The sequence below is a fragment of the Callorhinus ursinus genome, unplaced genomic scaffold (assembly GCF_003265705.2).
Source record: "Callorhinus ursinus isolate GAN/ISIS: 27379988/994484 unplaced genomic scaffold, GSC_fseal_2.0 scaffold41, whole genome shotgun sequence".
NCBI classification, from domain to species: domain Eukaryota; kingdom Metazoa; phylum Chordata; class Mammalia; order Carnivora; family Otariidae; genus Callorhinus; species Callorhinus ursinus.
This window is the reverse complement of record NW_027397103.1, coordinates 11489037-11505518: the sequence shown is the minus strand read 5'-3', so window position 1 is coordinate 11505518 and position 16482 is coordinate 11489037. Positions and strand designations below refer to the sequence as shown.

At 42.9% G+C, this 16482-nt stretch overlaps 1 protein-coding gene and 1 pseudogene across 10 annotated transcripts in view; one reads left to right on the top strand and one right to left on the bottom strand.

Annotated features, from left to right (window-relative positions):
* The window catches only part of CLIP1 (CAP-Gly domain containing linker protein 1), a 118486-nt gene that overhangs the window by 25460 nt on the left and 76544 nt on the right, over window positions 1-16482 (top strand). For all 10 annotated transcript variants that reach the window (XM_073881232.1, XM_073881231.1, XM_025889832.2 and 7 more), the window contains 2 exons: window positions 7694-7888; window positions 11507-12078. In XM_073881232.1, the coding sequence (XP_073737333.1) occupies window positions 7804-7888; window positions 11507-12078 (657 nt within the window). In that variant the 5' untranslated portion in view covers window positions 7694-7803. The remainder of the gene's footprint in view (window positions 1-7693; window positions 7889-11506; window positions 12079-16482) is intronic.
* On the bottom strand, window positions 13737-14125 carry LOC112837496 (large ribosomal subunit protein eL33 pseudogene; annotated as a pseudogene).

Sequence of the window (16482 nt, the reverse complement as noted above, 5' to 3'; positions counted from 1 at the left end):
CGGAATTTGTCATTTGTGTTTGGTGGTATCTAATCTTTATAGCCTCTCCAAATTTATCCTTGCTAAGGTGTTATCTGAAGAATTTGAGGTGAGAACCTTCCTTTGTATTTCCATTTTGATCACTGACTTCAGATGCTCATGGCTTCTCTTCCCTGAAATTTAAGACCTGCCCTGGCAACCCCTGTCTGTTACTTGGACCCACGGTTGGAATGGGCGAAGACTTGGCATGCCACTAGAAAAAGCCTGCCAACCCTTGGTTTAAATCTTTGCTTGACCGTGGTAGCCAGGTTAAGATAACTGAGATGAACAACTGACATGAATTCAGGCTTTCACAGGAAACTCTAGCCATCTTTCATTTCCTACCCCTAGAATCTTGAAGTAAAGGAGGCTTTTCACTTGAGGTGAGAGGCAAGTAAAAGCTGATCATAGTAAATTTCTTAGATTGAACTCTAAGACTCTTGTCTAACTTGATTTCTTGCAAGAATCTTCTGACGTTTGTCAAACCAGGCTTCTCATTGTCTTACAGGCTTTATACCTTTCCTCCTCCTCCTCCTCCTCTGGAGTCCTACCTGTCTGCCTTTTTAAAAATCCTGACTGCCAACACCCGCACGACGGTGTTACTTTCCTTTGAGCGCCTGCAGAAATCTTGCCTTGCCATGGAGCCTTTTCTTTCTGCCTTAATCCGCTCTACCCTTCCATCTTCTGAAAACACTTCCAGGACCATCACATGGTTTGGTATTTCTCATAAATTATATTGTATTCTTAGTTATTTTCATATATATGTGAGTCTTTTCTTCCCAACTGCATTATAAATTCTTTGAGCTTACGCCTAGGACATGTATTTTTCTGTCACCTATAGCAAGCACCAGGTATAACTTTTTAAAGTTTGTTTATTTAATCTCCCCACCGACTGTGGGGCTGGAACTCACCACCCTGAGATCAAGAGTCGTGTGCTCTTCCAACTGAGCCAGTCAGGTGCCCCCCGACAAGTATAACTTTTGAAAATACTGATACACCCGGGGCACCTGGGTGGCTCAGTCGGTTGGGTGGCTGCCTTCGGCTCAGGTCGTGATCCCCAGGTCTTGGGATCGAGCCCGGCGTCTGGCTTCCCGCTTGGTGGAGAGCCTGCTTCTCCCTCTCTCTCTGCCTACCGCTCTGCCTACTTGTGCTTTCTCTCTCTGTGTCAAATAAATAAAATCTTATAAAATAAAATACTGATACACCCGACCTGGTTTGTAGAGTCATTTAAACAATTGAGGCTATTTTCCTCATTCATATTATTTAATGAGGATTGTTGTTAAAGTACTCTGGGGACTGTAACAACGACTAAAAGGCGCTTACAGCCTGGTGGATCGCATGGACTACACACGCAGCTCAGTGTGCTGGGTGCTGGGAAGAGGCCCAGACTCTGCTGTGGGAAATTGCAGGATGGGCACAATTTCACTGGTGAGCATTGGAGAAGGCTTTGTGGGGCAGATGAATGCCTGAGTTTGCCCTTGAGTAAGGTTTTAGCAGATGGCGATCGCTAGACTTGGAAAGGGCATCAAGGCTGAGCAAACTGCCAGAAACAACAGCGGTGGGGACTGAAGTGCCGGGGCCTCTGTCTGTCGTGGTATTTGAAGAATCGGACACCTGGATGGTTCATGTGCGTGTAATTGAGAAAATGAACCTCAGGGGACTTTTTTTACCAGCTGTTCAGCAGTGAGTGGTTCTCAGACGGGCTTAAAATCTGGGCCCACCCCCAGGGTTAGTTTCAGTAAGTCTGGGCAGGGCCCCCGAAAACTTGCATTTCTAACAAGTTCCCAGGTGACGTTGATACTGCTGCACATTTTTAGAACCACTGATTTAGAATACAGTCCATCTGATAACCACCTTAGAGAAATGCCTGGTTTACATATAGAAATACCCCGAGGTTAATGCATAATTGTGTTCTTTTTGCTTTATGTACATACTTTTCATCTTCCCACAAATTGTAAGTTCAGTTGTATCACTCAGCCCCTGGCAAGTGCATGCCAGTGGTAATACAGTAGTAAATGCTCTGTTTGCTAACTTGGCATCCTCATCTGTAAATATCTGAAGCAGAAGCGCATGCTTCTGGAAGCCCTTAGGGAATGGGGGTTTTCAACCTTTGCAACTCTAAATGTAAAGCATAAATGAATATAGCAGCAGTTCTCGCGCTTTTTCCACAGGACCCTTTTACCTTCTTAAAGGTTGAGCTTTTCTTTATTTAGGTTTTATCCATTGATGTTTACCATATTAGAAATTAAAGCTGAAAATATCAGTTCATCAGAAATTATAATAAACCCGTTACACATTACATAAATTTTAATGAATAACTTTCTCTAAAATAAAAACTTTAATGAGAAGGTGACATTGTTTTTACATTTTTGCAAATCTGTCTCTAATAGAAGACAGCTGCTTCTGCATTTGATCTGTAGTGAGAGGTTGTTTCCGTTGATGTGCATGAAGAAAATTGGCCGCACATAGATGACGAAGAGAGGAAAAAAATATTTTAAGAGCATTTTTAGATAATTATGGATTTTCTTCTTTGATACTACTCCCAAAATTTGATAGGTTGAAGTTTCATAAAAGTGGCATCTGAAACTGTATGAATGAACTTTTATTGTTACATAAAAATCCATTGGTCTACTTTGTGCTTTGATGTTTTTGTAACATTATGTGTTGTAGGTTAAAAAATACTGATTCAGGGAGAGGCACATTTCCATATATTGACACATTTCATTATATGATTACGTTTGTTAATACAAATGTATTACAAAAATTACATTTGTTAATACAGTTGATCTCATCAGAAAAGTCTTCAGTATTGGGAAGCTGTCAAGCTCACAGTGGAGGATAGGTTTCCCAAAATTCGAAGTTTCCCTTGAATGCTTAAAATCTCTCATTGTCAACAAAGAGTTGTTTGCCTTGAAGTGACCAGGTCACATAGTTCATTTTCAAGAAAATGTCTGCCAGATACCCATGCCTCAGTAACCATAGTTTACCATTTTTTCAAGTAACATTGACATTCTATGAAAAAAGTGGCTAATTGAGCCTGCACCTCCTTTGCACACATTTTTCTTTGAGACACGGTGCAGTGGTACACGGCAGACATACTTCATGTGTGCTTCCTCTTTTGTTGCAGAATTTTAGAAAGGTACATATTTGAGGCGCGCCTGGGTGGCTCAGTCGGTTAAGCGTCCAACTCTCAGTTTTGGCTCAGGCTCAGGGTTGTGAGACCAAGCCCCACGTTGGGCTCTGCGCTCAGTGTGGAATCTGCTTCACATTCTCTTCCCCTCTCCCTCCCATTCAGTATCTCTCTCTGTCAAATAAATAAATAAAATCTTTTTAAAAAAGTCACGTATTTAAGGGTTGAAATGTAATAAAATGATTCCTTTTTTTTGCTACAGCAAGTGCTTTACATTTTTATGTGAAAGTGGCTTCTCCCGCTCCTGCAAGTATGTGTGAGAGCATACAGAGAAGACCATGCTGTGTGTTCTCATTGCCCTGGCACGGTGCCTGCAGTCAATGCCCACCAGTGCTTTTGCACCATCAGTGGAAACATCATGGAGGTGGAAAAGGCAAAAAATGCCTTAGTAATACTGTGCAGATAGTTCTGTTTCCCTGAAAGGGTCTCGGGGGTGCCCTAGGAGTTCATGGACCTCACTCTGAGAACCACGGAATTACAGTATTGAGAGTCAGAGTTGGCAGAATGGCATAGTTCTATCACTCCTACCTTGATGAGCTTACCCTCCACTCTGTAGGTTCAGAAACTCATTTTTTAAAATCCATTTACTCAGAGATGGGACTCTAGAATCATAAAAAATTTAGAGATAATGGTTTATAAAATATAACTTCGTGTATTTATAGTGAGAGAAATACCAAAAGACACCATTCCCTTTGGTCACTGTTGGAGACCCAAACCTTAATCTGAGCGTGGAATTTTGGAGCTTTGTTTCAAATATCCTTAAGGCCGATTTTCATGCAATTTTTGCAATCTTTACGACTCCTTCTCCATAGACTACCCTTGTTTTTTTACTAGAACCTTTTTCCAGTGTCCATAAATTAGACATTTTTTTTTAAGTCCCTTTTTCTGGACTTCTTTTTAGTTTGGCAATACCTGATCACCTTTCTTCATTTTGTGGTGTATTTTAACTTTTTCAATGTTAAATTATATGTATGAAATCAGTATGGGTGTGTGTGTACATATACAATGCAGAAGGAGAGGGAGAGAGAGAATCCCAAACAGGCTCCACGCTGAACAAGGAGCCCAGTGCAGGGCTCAATCTCATGACGCTGAGGTCATGACCTGAGCTGAAATCAAGAGTCAGACGCTTAACCAACTGAGCCACCCGGGTGCCCCAAAGTGCCACCACTTCTTTGAGTGACCTTGAGAAAGCTGTTTAACTGCTCAGACCTTCATTCTCTTTGACCATGAATGGCCATAATGGTAATTGTTCACCTACCTTCACAGTTATTTTGAGATGCAGATGAGACAGTTTTATCTTTGTGCTTTGGGCACTCTTGGTGCTGTACACATGTAGGTCATTTTAGTAAGATGAGTCCTAATGTTTTTAATTGTGGTGTGTGGCCCCTCCTGTTTGAATGTTAGGTTTAGTGGAAAGAACTTGGACACTGGAATCAGGCCTGCCGTTAACATCTGTGCTGCTTAGCCAAGTGACCTCAGGCAGTAGGTCATTAACAAATGAGGACATACATCTGTTAATTTCTGAGGTGTTAATTCATTTATTAAGAAAGGGTAATAGTAGCTGATCCACAGAATTGTAAACCTCAAATGGGGCAATAAGATGCATAAAAACTATTTCTAGATTATAATCTGTGTATTGTGGTCCTTACATGTTGGGAGGAGAGAGGAGATGGTTTGTCTTATTTTAGGTTCAAAACTCTTGAGCTTTTCAGTAAGCACAAACATCAGAAATTCAACTACACTCAGCGTATTAGGCAAGAATGTCTTCCCCCCACCCTTTTGCATGTTTTGGAATTGATTAGTTTTGAGGTGACATTCACTGACCTTGGAAGATTATGCAGAGATGTTGCTTCTTGGTCATTACAGTTTGTGGGTACCACGACCAAGACTTTGATCTTTTGTTTTTCATCGAATTGATTTTTTAAATCAAGACTGACATGCCATTCATTAATAATACACGAAGAAGAAACTTGAATTGGAAGATGTAAAAACCCAGCATTGCTGGTGTTGCTCCTAATTCCTTTATTGATACAGACTAGACTTTTCTCCTTTGTTATGTCTTGGTCACAGTTCCCTGCTTTGGGATTCAAATGACTCGGATGGACCAAGAGGCAGAGGCATTCACTTTAGACCACAAAGTCCTAGACTTTGGGTTTATCACTATTCTTAGGTTCCTAATAACACATGCTCTGTTCCTTTAGGCTGAAGCTTTTAGATGGTCAGATTTTTGTGAGCTCAGGGTGTTGAGCTGCAAAATTTGAAATTGGCTGAGGCTTCCGAGTTGCTGATTGTGGTCTTTTCAAAATCTCTCTTTAGGGAGGAGTGCTTGACCAGAGCCCAAGAACTCACTGTTCTGCCTGAGTGAAAGTATTTTAAGGAGCATGTCATCCTCTTTTACCTTCATAATAGCTTCCCCAGGACCGTTGTGCTGTCTCTGTCTGTTCTCTTCTTACATATCTGACCCTTTCACCTTAGGATGTTGGGCCAGGGTGAAGAGTAGGCACAGCATAACGAGGCCCCGCGGCAGCTTCTGCCCTTCGCCTGTCCCCACCTTTCTCAAATTCTCTGGACCTGTAAATAGTCTTTCTCAGCTGAGGTTAGAGGGGACTCAGCTGTTCACTTCCATCTAAGGCAGTAGCAAGAGCCAGTAAATCTGCTTGTAACTTACAGGCTCTCTATGGTGAGGGTCTAATAGTGAAGCAAGTGGCTTCAAACCTGACCCTGAATCAACCACCTGTCCTGGCACACACACTGCCACCATCATGGCAGGGATGGTCATGGTGAAGGGAGAAAGGAGGCTGGGAATGTTGTATTAATAGAGTTGGCAGTCACTGCCTTCCAGGACACAGTATTTCTTTCTCTGTTAATCAGTCTTCTCAAAACCACATAATGTACCTTTGACATTTTTAAACACACCTTGTACCAATTTGGACCCTTTTAAGAACCATGGGGAATCTGCAAATGGAGCCTAATGCGGCAACTGTCTTGGTATGATTTCTGTTCATTCTGATTATCTTTGAACAGAAAAACTGATGTGGCTGTGTTAGTCCTCGGGCCACCTTAACAAATGATCACAAACTGGAGGGCTTAAAACAACAGAATGTGTTCTCTCAGTTCGGAGGCTAGAAATCAAAAAGCAATGTGTCGGCAGGGTTGGTTCCTTACCGGAGACCCTGAGGGCGCACTCATCTCATGCCTGTCCCCAAGCTTTTGGTGGCTGTCGGCCATCCTTGGTTCTTGGACACATCCCTGCAGTCTCTGCCTGCATCTTCTTGCGCCTCCTTGGTGAGTTCTCTTCCTCTAGTAAGCCTCTTTTGTCATTGGATTTAAGGCCCACCCAGGTAATCCAGGATGATCTCATCTCAAGATCCTTAACTGAATTACATCTGCAAAGACTCTTTTTCCAAATAAGGTCATATTCACAGGTTCTGGATGGATGTATCTTTGTTGGGGTGGGGGCAGTGGGCACCATTCAGCCCACTTCTGGGACCATAGCAGGCTCCTCTGTCATCCCTGGCCAGATGTTTTTGCTAATGCTTGTCATTGCTTGTAGGAGAAATAGGGCGGCAGAGTAACATGGTGCATCATTATCCAAGCTCTGCTAGCAGAGAAAAGGGCAAAAACATAATCATTTGACAGAGTCAATAAATAGCATTTTTCTCTTTGATTGAATTATTCTGTTTTTAAGTGTAAAATCTAGAAATCTTTCCCCATATTCCAGAATCCCAAAGCATTTCTCCTCTTCTTTTCTTTTTTAATTTTTAACTTTTAAAATTTGTTTCAGAGGTAGAATTTAGTGATTCATCAGTTGCAAATAACACTCAGTGTTCATTAAGAGAATAAGACAAAATCCTGTTTTGCCTGAGCCCCAAAGTTTTAGATTCATACCTGGTCTTGAGTAAATCAGAAGGATATTGTGTTTCTACGGACAGAACAAAAAAATTTTTTTTCCTTCGGCACTTCCCAGATACAGCTTTTTCTTACAGAGTTTGAACCTTGCTCTAGTCTCACGGTATATGTGAGTATATGGTTTTATATTGAGCATTGCATAATTCTGTGAACTTAAAAAAGTACACGGCTAATACAGGCTTGTGGTCATAGAACTTCAGCAATTTAGAAATGAATGAAGTAAAAACTGAAAGCTCCCTTCTTCTCCCACCATTAAGTTTGGGGTTACATTTTTTGGAACCCCCTTATGTGGACTGTGTGGATTTTAGGCACTGTACCGAGCTGGTAATATTAGGTAAAGAGAAGTGAATGTATTGCTAGGCTCAGCTGCTTGTTTTTAGGGGTAATAAATTGCTTCTAAATGCATCTCAGCAGCATCTTCCTGTTTTTATCTAGTTTCCTAGGTTCAGTGTGGAGACAGTTTGTCATCATGTATGAGGAAAAGTTTAGCTTGTGAAAGCTGCTTTAATAATAGGTGTTATTTCTACTGTCTTCCTCCCATAGATTCTAAATTCTGTTTATATTTTTCTCTTGCAGATTTAACCCAGAGACTGACTTCACCATAGAAACACCCACAGTTGTATCAATGGTTGGGGCAAGATAGTGGCAACAGGCAAAGGAAAAACAGCCCCGACATACTGAGGACAATGAGTATGCTAAAACCAAGTGGGCTTAAGGCCCCTACCAAGATCCTAAAGCCTGGAAGCACAGCCTTGAAGACACCTGCTGCTGGTAAGGCTTTATGATTTATATCTAAATTAGAATCCTATTTGAAAACTTTAAAAAGACAGCCTTAAACAACTTCATATTTTTGAAAATATTTGAAGAAGCTTTAATTAAAAGACATGGAATTTTAGGGGCACCTGGGTGGCACAGTTGAGTAGGCATTCGACTCTTGGTTTCGGCTCAGGTCATGATCTCAGGGTCCTGAGATCCAGGCCCGTGTAGGGCTGTGTGCTCAGTGGGGAGTCTGTCTGTCCCTCTCCCCTGCCCCTCCCCCTGCTCACTCTCTCTTGCTCTCTCTTTAAAATAATTAAATAAATCTTTTTTAAAAATACAGAATTTTATACCTAAAAATATTTTTCTAAGATCTATTTATTTAAGGGGGTTGGGGGAGAGGCATAGGGGGAGAGAGAATCCTGTGGCAGACTCCCCACTGAGTGCGGACCCCCCCCCCCAACACAGGGCTTGATCTCAGGACCCTGAGATCATGACCTGAGCGAGAATCAAGAGTTGGCTGCTCAACTGACTGAGCCACCCAGGCGCCTCCTATATCTAAAAATCTTAATGAAGAGCTCTTAGTTAATTTAGTGCAAGGTGCTAAAATAGTTGTCAAGTAACTTCAGTATTTAATCCTTACAATGTTACAATATTTTTTCTCTGTGTCTTCTAACTCATCTGGACCTTTCTCTTTGGGGTTTAGGGATGTGTAGAGAAAACAAAGACGAGTCTGGCCTAAAAGATTTGATGATACTAAGCAATCAGAAGTTGGCCATTGGTTTCAAGGGAGCAGGGAGTACGATGGCTCGAGTCTAGCTCATGCAGGAAGCCGTCCTCACTTCATAGATGAACCCGTGGCCTTGATGATCTTCAGCAGTCTCTTCCCCTCTGCTCTCTGTCTCCTCCTTCACCGTTTCAGGTTACAGCCCAGAATGACCACTTAACGGTCTTAAATAAGAGAGTCAGGAGAGGGCGTCTGATGCTTGCTTTTCTGGTCTTTTCATGTGGTTTATATGCTATTAGATAGGTTATCAGCCATTCCAGATAGGTGTCCACCACAAAATATTAAATCCAACTTCAGATTTTTCCATAAAACCTCATTGATCTTCCGTGATGGCAGGGATCTTTGTCATTTTTTTTTTCACTGCCCAAATTTACCTACATACCTAGAACATTGCCTGGATCATAACAGGAGCTCATTAAACATTTGTTGATTGAATGAAGATCCCAAATTATTTACATTTTGTGTATCAGGATAAAACCAGGGTCTTATCAGGGAGACCATAAAACATCTTAGAGGAGAGGAAAGCTTTACTCAGGTGTCTCCTATTCTCCTTCTCTTCAAAATCCTTCCTCTCTTTAGGACCCCTTCAGATGTCGCCCCTTCCTCGCACCCTCCCATGGTCACACTCACGCCCCGCATTTTAGAATTGTCTTTTTCACTTTTAGCATTTTTTACGCACACCCCTTAGGATGTAAAGTCCTTGAGTGCAGGGGATCATGAGAAATTCGACTTGGTTTCCTCAACAGTATACTTGCCACACATTACATGTGTGTTTTTTTTTTTTTGAGAATGAAACAGCTTATAAACACTAAAAGTTAGATGCTTAAAAGGAAATTGTTGCCCGTTTGAGCACTTTTATGAAGATTGTTTGTTGGAAACTCACGCTTGCAGCACCCTGTCAGGAAGAATTGTTCATGTACAAAGCTGGAATAGATTCTAAAAAACTGACTGGGCTGGTCTGTCTTTGGCAGATTATTATCTGTTTGATTTGAGAGCATTTATTGTCTTCTAAAAAACAAAAAACAGAACCAAAAAACCCTCCACAAATCGAAACGCCAGTCTCTCCTTCTAGGTAGGGTAAAGGGATGTTCAGTGCGCCTTGTAGGTTGGCCAGACCACTCTTGTTTCCCTTTCTACCTGTAGTTCACGCTTTCTGTTGATCAGGCCTTAGGCCAGATGTTACCTCCTCCAGGAGGCCTTCCCTGACTGCTCTGCCTGAAGGCACTGTCTCCTCCACAGCACTTACATCACCTGAAATTACCTGGTGTGTCTCTTGACTGTCTGTGTCCACACCTCTAGGCTCTGGGCTCTAAAAGGGCATGGACTATGCTGTCTTGATTTGTCCACTAGTGAGAACAATGCCTGGGACTACTGCCAGAGTGGTAGAAACTCATAGAAAGGGGGAGCATGAATCAATACATTATTTCATTTAATAAAACTCTTTTTTTTTTTAAAGATTTTATTTATTTATTTGAGAGAGAGAATGAGAGATAGAAAGCACGAGAAGGAAGAGGGTCAGAGGGAGAAGCAGACTCCCTGCTGAGCAGGGAGCCCGATGTGGGACTCGATCCCAGGACTCCAGGATCATGACCTGAGCCGAAGGCAGTCGCTTAACCAACTGAGCCACCCAGGCGCCCTCATTTAATAAAACTCTTAAGGTAGATACTACTTTCCCCTTACACATGAAGAAATTGAACTCAAAGAGGTCATGTAACATCTAAGATCACAATATGCCTAATAAGGGGATCCCTGGGTGGCTCAGTCGGTTAAGCGTCTGCCTTCAGCTCAGGTCATGATCCCAGGGTCCTGGGATCGAGCCCCACATCGGGCTCCCTACTCAGCGGGAAGCCTGCTTCTCCCTCCCCCACTCCCCCTGCTTGTGTTCCCTCTCTCACTATGTCTGTCTCTGTCAATAAATAAAATCTTTAAAACAAAACAATATGCCTAATAAATGGTAGAGTGCTTAAGAATGTGGGCTCTTTGCCAGTTCATACCAAATATTTAATAAATGCTGGTTGAATGCTTGAGTTTCTGGTGTAAATATCACATTTCTGGCAAAATATAACTTCTGCTTTTACCGCAAGGTAGAGATTGCCCCTTCCTCACAGGGAGTTGGGCCAGGTGCTATCTTTTCCCCCTTGTTGTGATTTTTATCACCAAAGGAATAGGGTTTATTTGGTGGTCTTGGAGTGAGATGACAGGGCTGTAGCACTGAATCGCCTCCTCCTCCAAGCCTGATTGCGAATCTCTGGTTCCAAGGTCCTGGACTTGTCAGCCTTCCCTGACTACTCCCATGTGGGAATAGAGCCCAGCTCCGGGGGATCTGAAAGGTGTTTGCTCCTGATGTGCACGGTGGGGGGTGGAGGAAAGAATGAAATCAGACCTGTGTTATGAACTCTGGGAAAAGGACTTTTTTCCCCCTTTGCTTTGACTTTTTCCAGTCTTAATTGCTAGTAAGAATTAAATCCTACTGGCTCACTGAGCTTCGACAGCATTGAAAATGGTAGTCTTGGGCTGAGTCCTTTTTTTTTTTTTTTTTTAAGTTTTATTGATTTAAGTGATCTCTACATCCAACGTGGGGCTCGAACTCATGACCCTGAGATCAAGAGTTGTGTGCTCTTCCCACTGAGCCAGCCAGGTGCCCTGATGGGTCAAGTACTTTTGGCCTCCTTGCTTTAAAAAAAAAAAAAAAAAGGGCCGCAGAAAGACAGATGGACAGAATACCTTAAAAGAGCTGCGACTGCTTCTGTTGCTTCGGGCTTTCTCCAGTTTATTTTCTTTTAAGTTAGGAGTTGTCGGCTTGAAAATGAAATTGAGTCTTTTCTGATCCTTTCTTCTGTTTGCAGTTGTAGCTCCAGTAGAAAAAACAACATCCAGTGAGAAAGCATCAAACACGCCATCCTCTGAGGCACAAGAGGAATTTGTGGATGACTTTCGAGTCGGGGAGAGAGTTTGGGTGAATGGGAATAAGCCTGGATTCATCCAGTTTCTGGGAGAAACCCAGTTTGCACCAGGCCAGTGGGCCGGGATTGTTTTAGATGAACCCATAGGCAAGAATGATGGTTCGGTGGCAGGAGTTCGGTATTTCCAGTGTGAGCCTCTAAAGGGCATATTCACGCGCCCTTCGAAGCTGACAAGGAAGGTGCAGGTGGAAGATGAAGCTAACGGCCTGCAGACAACGCCTGCTTCGAGAGCGACTTCGCCTCTGTCCACCTCCACAGCCAGCATGATGACCCCCTCCCTAGCAGCCCCTTCAAATATCCCCCATAAATCAACCCAGCCAACAGCAAAGGAACCTTCAGCTACGTCTCAGATCAGCAACCTTACAAAAACTGCCAGTGAATCTATCTCCAACCTCTCAGAGGCCGGTTCCATCAAGAAAGGAGAAAGAGAGCTCAAAATTGGAGACAGAGTATTGGTGAGTCCAGAAACCTTTGGAGGTCATTGTGTTGAACTGATGAATGGTTGAAATGCACACTACAGGCTTGGAGTCTGTTCTAGAGGGATCACTCATTTATAGAGAAATTAGTCAGCTTTTCTAGTGTTCGGTTTATGTGTGACCATGGAACAAATTAGAAACTGGCTATGTCTTTTGAGCATAGTATGAGCATAAGTTTGCAGCGATCGGTTCTGATTCTACCAGTTTAGCCAAAGGAATATTGAGTTTATTACTCATAACTATTACTTGACAAAACAAGCTCAGAAGTGGACTTGGATGTGTTTATAAAAGTTTTTTCCCCCCTGGTTTGTAATTTTTGCTGTAAGGATGGTGTGTGGGTATACATACGATCCTGCTTCCTTAGGTGTCTTGAAAAGCTCAAATATCATAGGATGTTATTTCCGAATTTCTGTGCCTTTGAAATGATCTCCAGTTTATTTTCCTTTAAGGTTAGGAGTTGTCTGCTTGAGATCTAGGAAGAGGAAGAAAGTGTATAGTAGTTGCTATTTACTAAGAAGCAAGAAACACAATGTATAAGGTCTATGCTGTACATTCTAGAACCCCTGAATTTACACTAATGATTTTGTTCTTTGGTTTATTTTTTTTTTTAAAGATTATTTGAGAGAGAGAGAGAGAGAGCACGAGCAGAGGGAGAAGCAGGCTCCCCACTGAGCAAGGAGCCGTTATGGGGCTCAATCCTAGGACCCTGGGATCATGACCTGAGCTGAAGGCAGACGCTTAACCAACTGAGCCACCCAGGCGCCCCAGTTTGGTTTTTGTTTTAAACAAGAGGCCAGTGTTGCAGAGCTAAAAACGCAAGCTGAGCCCCAGCTCTGCCTTTGTGACCTCAGCAAGTTCTTTAACTTCCGAGCTTCCTCATCTGTAAGAATGAGACGAGAATAGTACTAACCCCCCAGCATCATTGAAAGGATTACATTAGATAATGCATATAAAATTCTTAGCAGTGCCTGGGATACAGCAAACACCCAAGCAATGGTAGCTCTTTCTCCCCCGGATGAAAAGTTGAAGCTTTACTGTTTCACTCTTCCCACACTTCATTCAGTTCAGTGTAGGGCCTGAAGTTGGTCGGCAGTCTCTGACCCGGTGCCTTTCCTTGTATCTGTTCAGCAGCTGTACAGTTCCACCAGGCCTGGCAGCTTCCAGGAATGCCTCGGGAGGAGAAGAGCTGTTAGTGTACCGTGTGTCTCATGGAATGTTTCCACAGTGTTCTGGAGCAGCCCTGGGAAGCTGAGGAGGAGACGGAGGCTCGGAGGGGTGGGGTCGCTAGTCCAAGGGCTCCCAACCCAAAGAGGGGTGGACCTGTAATTTAAATTGTGGTCTTTTTACTCTAGTGCCTATTGTGGAGAGCTGATGATTGATAGTATAATTGTAAAATTGGAAGTGTTTTTTGTGACTTTGTTGTCTTACGGTTAAGGAAGCTTAAGCCCAGAGAAATGAAGTGACTACCTAATCATATAGTGAGTTCTCAACAGATTTTAGAGTTAGAACCCAGGACTTCTGCCTCCCAGGCCCATAGTGCCTCCATGAATCGAGGAGGCCTCACATATCTGTGGGGGCCCACTAACACCTCTTTTTTTTTTTCAAGAGAACAAATCTACACCTTTATTTACTCTTCATTAAATCCTTGAGGGGTACAGCATCACACGGATTCTGTGGCCAATGGCTTTAGCAGGAAGGTTGCTTTGGAATTCGGCATGAACCATGCCACTGTTTCCATGAGCACGAGTTACTTTTCCCCAGATTACTCTGGTTTTGTTTGGTTTGCCACCAGGAGTCACTGTGTTGTTCTTTGCTTTGTACACATAAGCACATCTCTTGCCTAGATAGAATTCTGTTTCATCTCGAGCATAAACACCTTCGATTTTAAGAAGAGCTGTATGCTCCCTCTGGTTCCGGAGACCCCGCTTATAGCCAGCAAAAAGGGCCTTGGACCACAGCCTTCCAGACATTATTTGGCGTTATAGGAGTCCTGTTCCCAGCAGGCCTCCACAGACTCCAAGATGGCGGAAAAAGCCCACTAACACCTCTTACCTTCAAGGGGTTCCTTCTGGATCCCTTAGTTTCAAGGTCAGTTACAATCATCGTGAATTTCAAAGGTTGATGCATCAGAACTTAAAGCATTTTTAAGGTAGCATTTCTGTGTGATGGAGCTCAACCTCTATCTTGTTTAGCTGATGTTCACTTGCTGTACCAGTTTTGAATTTGGCAGAGCTGCTCTTTTGTGGCAACAAAGGCTTTTTGATGTCCCCCCCCCGCCTTTTTTAAGGATCTTTTTATTTTTAAGTAATCTGTACGCCGATCATGGGACTTGAACTCACTACCCCGAGATCGAGAGTCGTGATGCTTACTTTTTTTTTCTTCTTTGCTGTATAGATATTGCTGCCATGAACGCCTCTGAAATTTTTTTCTGTGTGTGTCTTACTTTTGTAGGATAACTTCATAGAGGTGGAATTACTAGGTTAAAGGGCATAGACAGGTTTAAGGCTTATGGCCCATACTTACCGAGTGAGCTTTGGTTAAATCAGAAACTTATGACCTTAGCACAGGACTGCTTTGTAGATTAGATTGCAGATTGAATGCAATGCCATCCTAAGTGCTTATCTGTAAACAACCTCTTTCCCGTTTGAGAAAGCACAGAGCACACTTTCAAAACAAGAAGCTCTCCCTTTCCACCCGCCAGTGTGACAAATAGTTGATTGAAATACTGGTACAGTGGCATACTGCTTGGCTGCTAAGAAACCGAAATGACAGCTGACAACCAAAGGCTTCCAGGAGGCTGTCAGGATTAAAGTAGACCTGAAGGATAGGAATTGGCCTGGCAGCAGGAAGTGTGGTGGTGGGGAGAGGGAGCCTTCTAGCTGAGGGAAGTAGACTCCCTGAGATGGAAAGACATTGGCATGTTTAGGGAAAAGGCCAGTTGTCCTTCTCCAGATGCAGTGTATGTGTGGTAGGAGGTGAGACTAGTTAATGATGTCCACAGGGACAAGTGCCAGGGGGCTCATGAGGACAGGCTGTTCTCATTAAGAACGAGGGTGAGGTTGGATCTGTAGCTTGGGAAGACCCCTCTGGCTACTTTGTAAGAATGGATTGGAGGTGGCTAAGAACGGGTTGGACGTGACCATTCTTTGAAGAGGTTGGAAGTTGGAGGAGAGCACAGATGTCAGCCTGATGCTGGAGAAGTGTTGGGTCTTGGGAGGATTTTGTTTATTTTCTTTTTTTCAAGATGGCAGGGTCTGGGGTATTTATCTGACTAAACTGAGCTAGACTCAAGGAATAGGTTAAAGATACAGTAGAGAGGGCGCCTGGGTGGCTCAGTTGGTTAAGTGACTGCCTTCGGCTCAGGTCACGATCCCGGAGTCCCGAGATCGAGTCCCACATCGGGCTCCCTGCTCGGTGGGGAGTCTGCTTCTCCCTCTGACCCTCTTCCCTCTCATGCTCTCTCTCTCTCATTCTCTCTCTCTCAAATAAATAAATAAAATCTTAAAAAAAAAAGATACAGTAGAGAGGGAGGATCAGTGATGGATGAGGTGCCTGGAAAGAAGTGGCACCCCCAGCACACCCAGGGGTATCGCTGGGCCTTTGATTAAGAGAGGGAGACTTCCTCCAGTTTTATAGGAAGAAAGGAGGAGAATCTGCAGATGCCGGTTGGATTGTAGAGGTTTGAATGGTGTGTTTCTAGGAAAATTTTAATGACATATTCAAAACTAGCATACTTGGAACAGAATTTCATTTGAATCTATGAGAATCTGAAGTCCTCTGAGTGTGTTACTGGAAGCAATAAAATGAATTACTGCCTTTGGTTAGTATTTCTAGGAGAAATTACAGGAGTACCTTAGAACCACAGCATTTTAGAGCTGGAAAGAATCTTTTGAGATCACCAAATGCCTCTTTTTGCTTATAATACTGAAGCCCGGAGAAGAAATACCACTTGCCTCAAGTTGTCTAAGTGTGTGATAAATGTGTTATGTCTCACTGCGTCCTCTTCTCCCAGCTCTGTTGTTTGATTTTCCTTTATCTGCTGCTTTGTTTAACAGAAATCTTTGATTTAGAAATATGAAACGTTTTTACTTCAAGATTAATTTATTAAGGAAATTAGGTTTAGAAATCTAAAATATTTGATTTGGAATTTTCCTAATTAAAGAAAAATGCTATTGATTACCAAAATCCCAGTGAAACTAAGATCATTAGGTCCCTGTTGTGTGAGGTTTTGTCTAGAATTTTCCCAGTGCAGAGAAGGCAGGAGGTGAGCTTGCCTTCTCTAAACCCTTGCCCTGTGTAACTTCGCTTCTTCCTCCCATTGCAGGAAGAGCAAGAAAGTGGGTTTCTGCATTGGGTGTGATGTGGAGCCAAATGACCTGTATA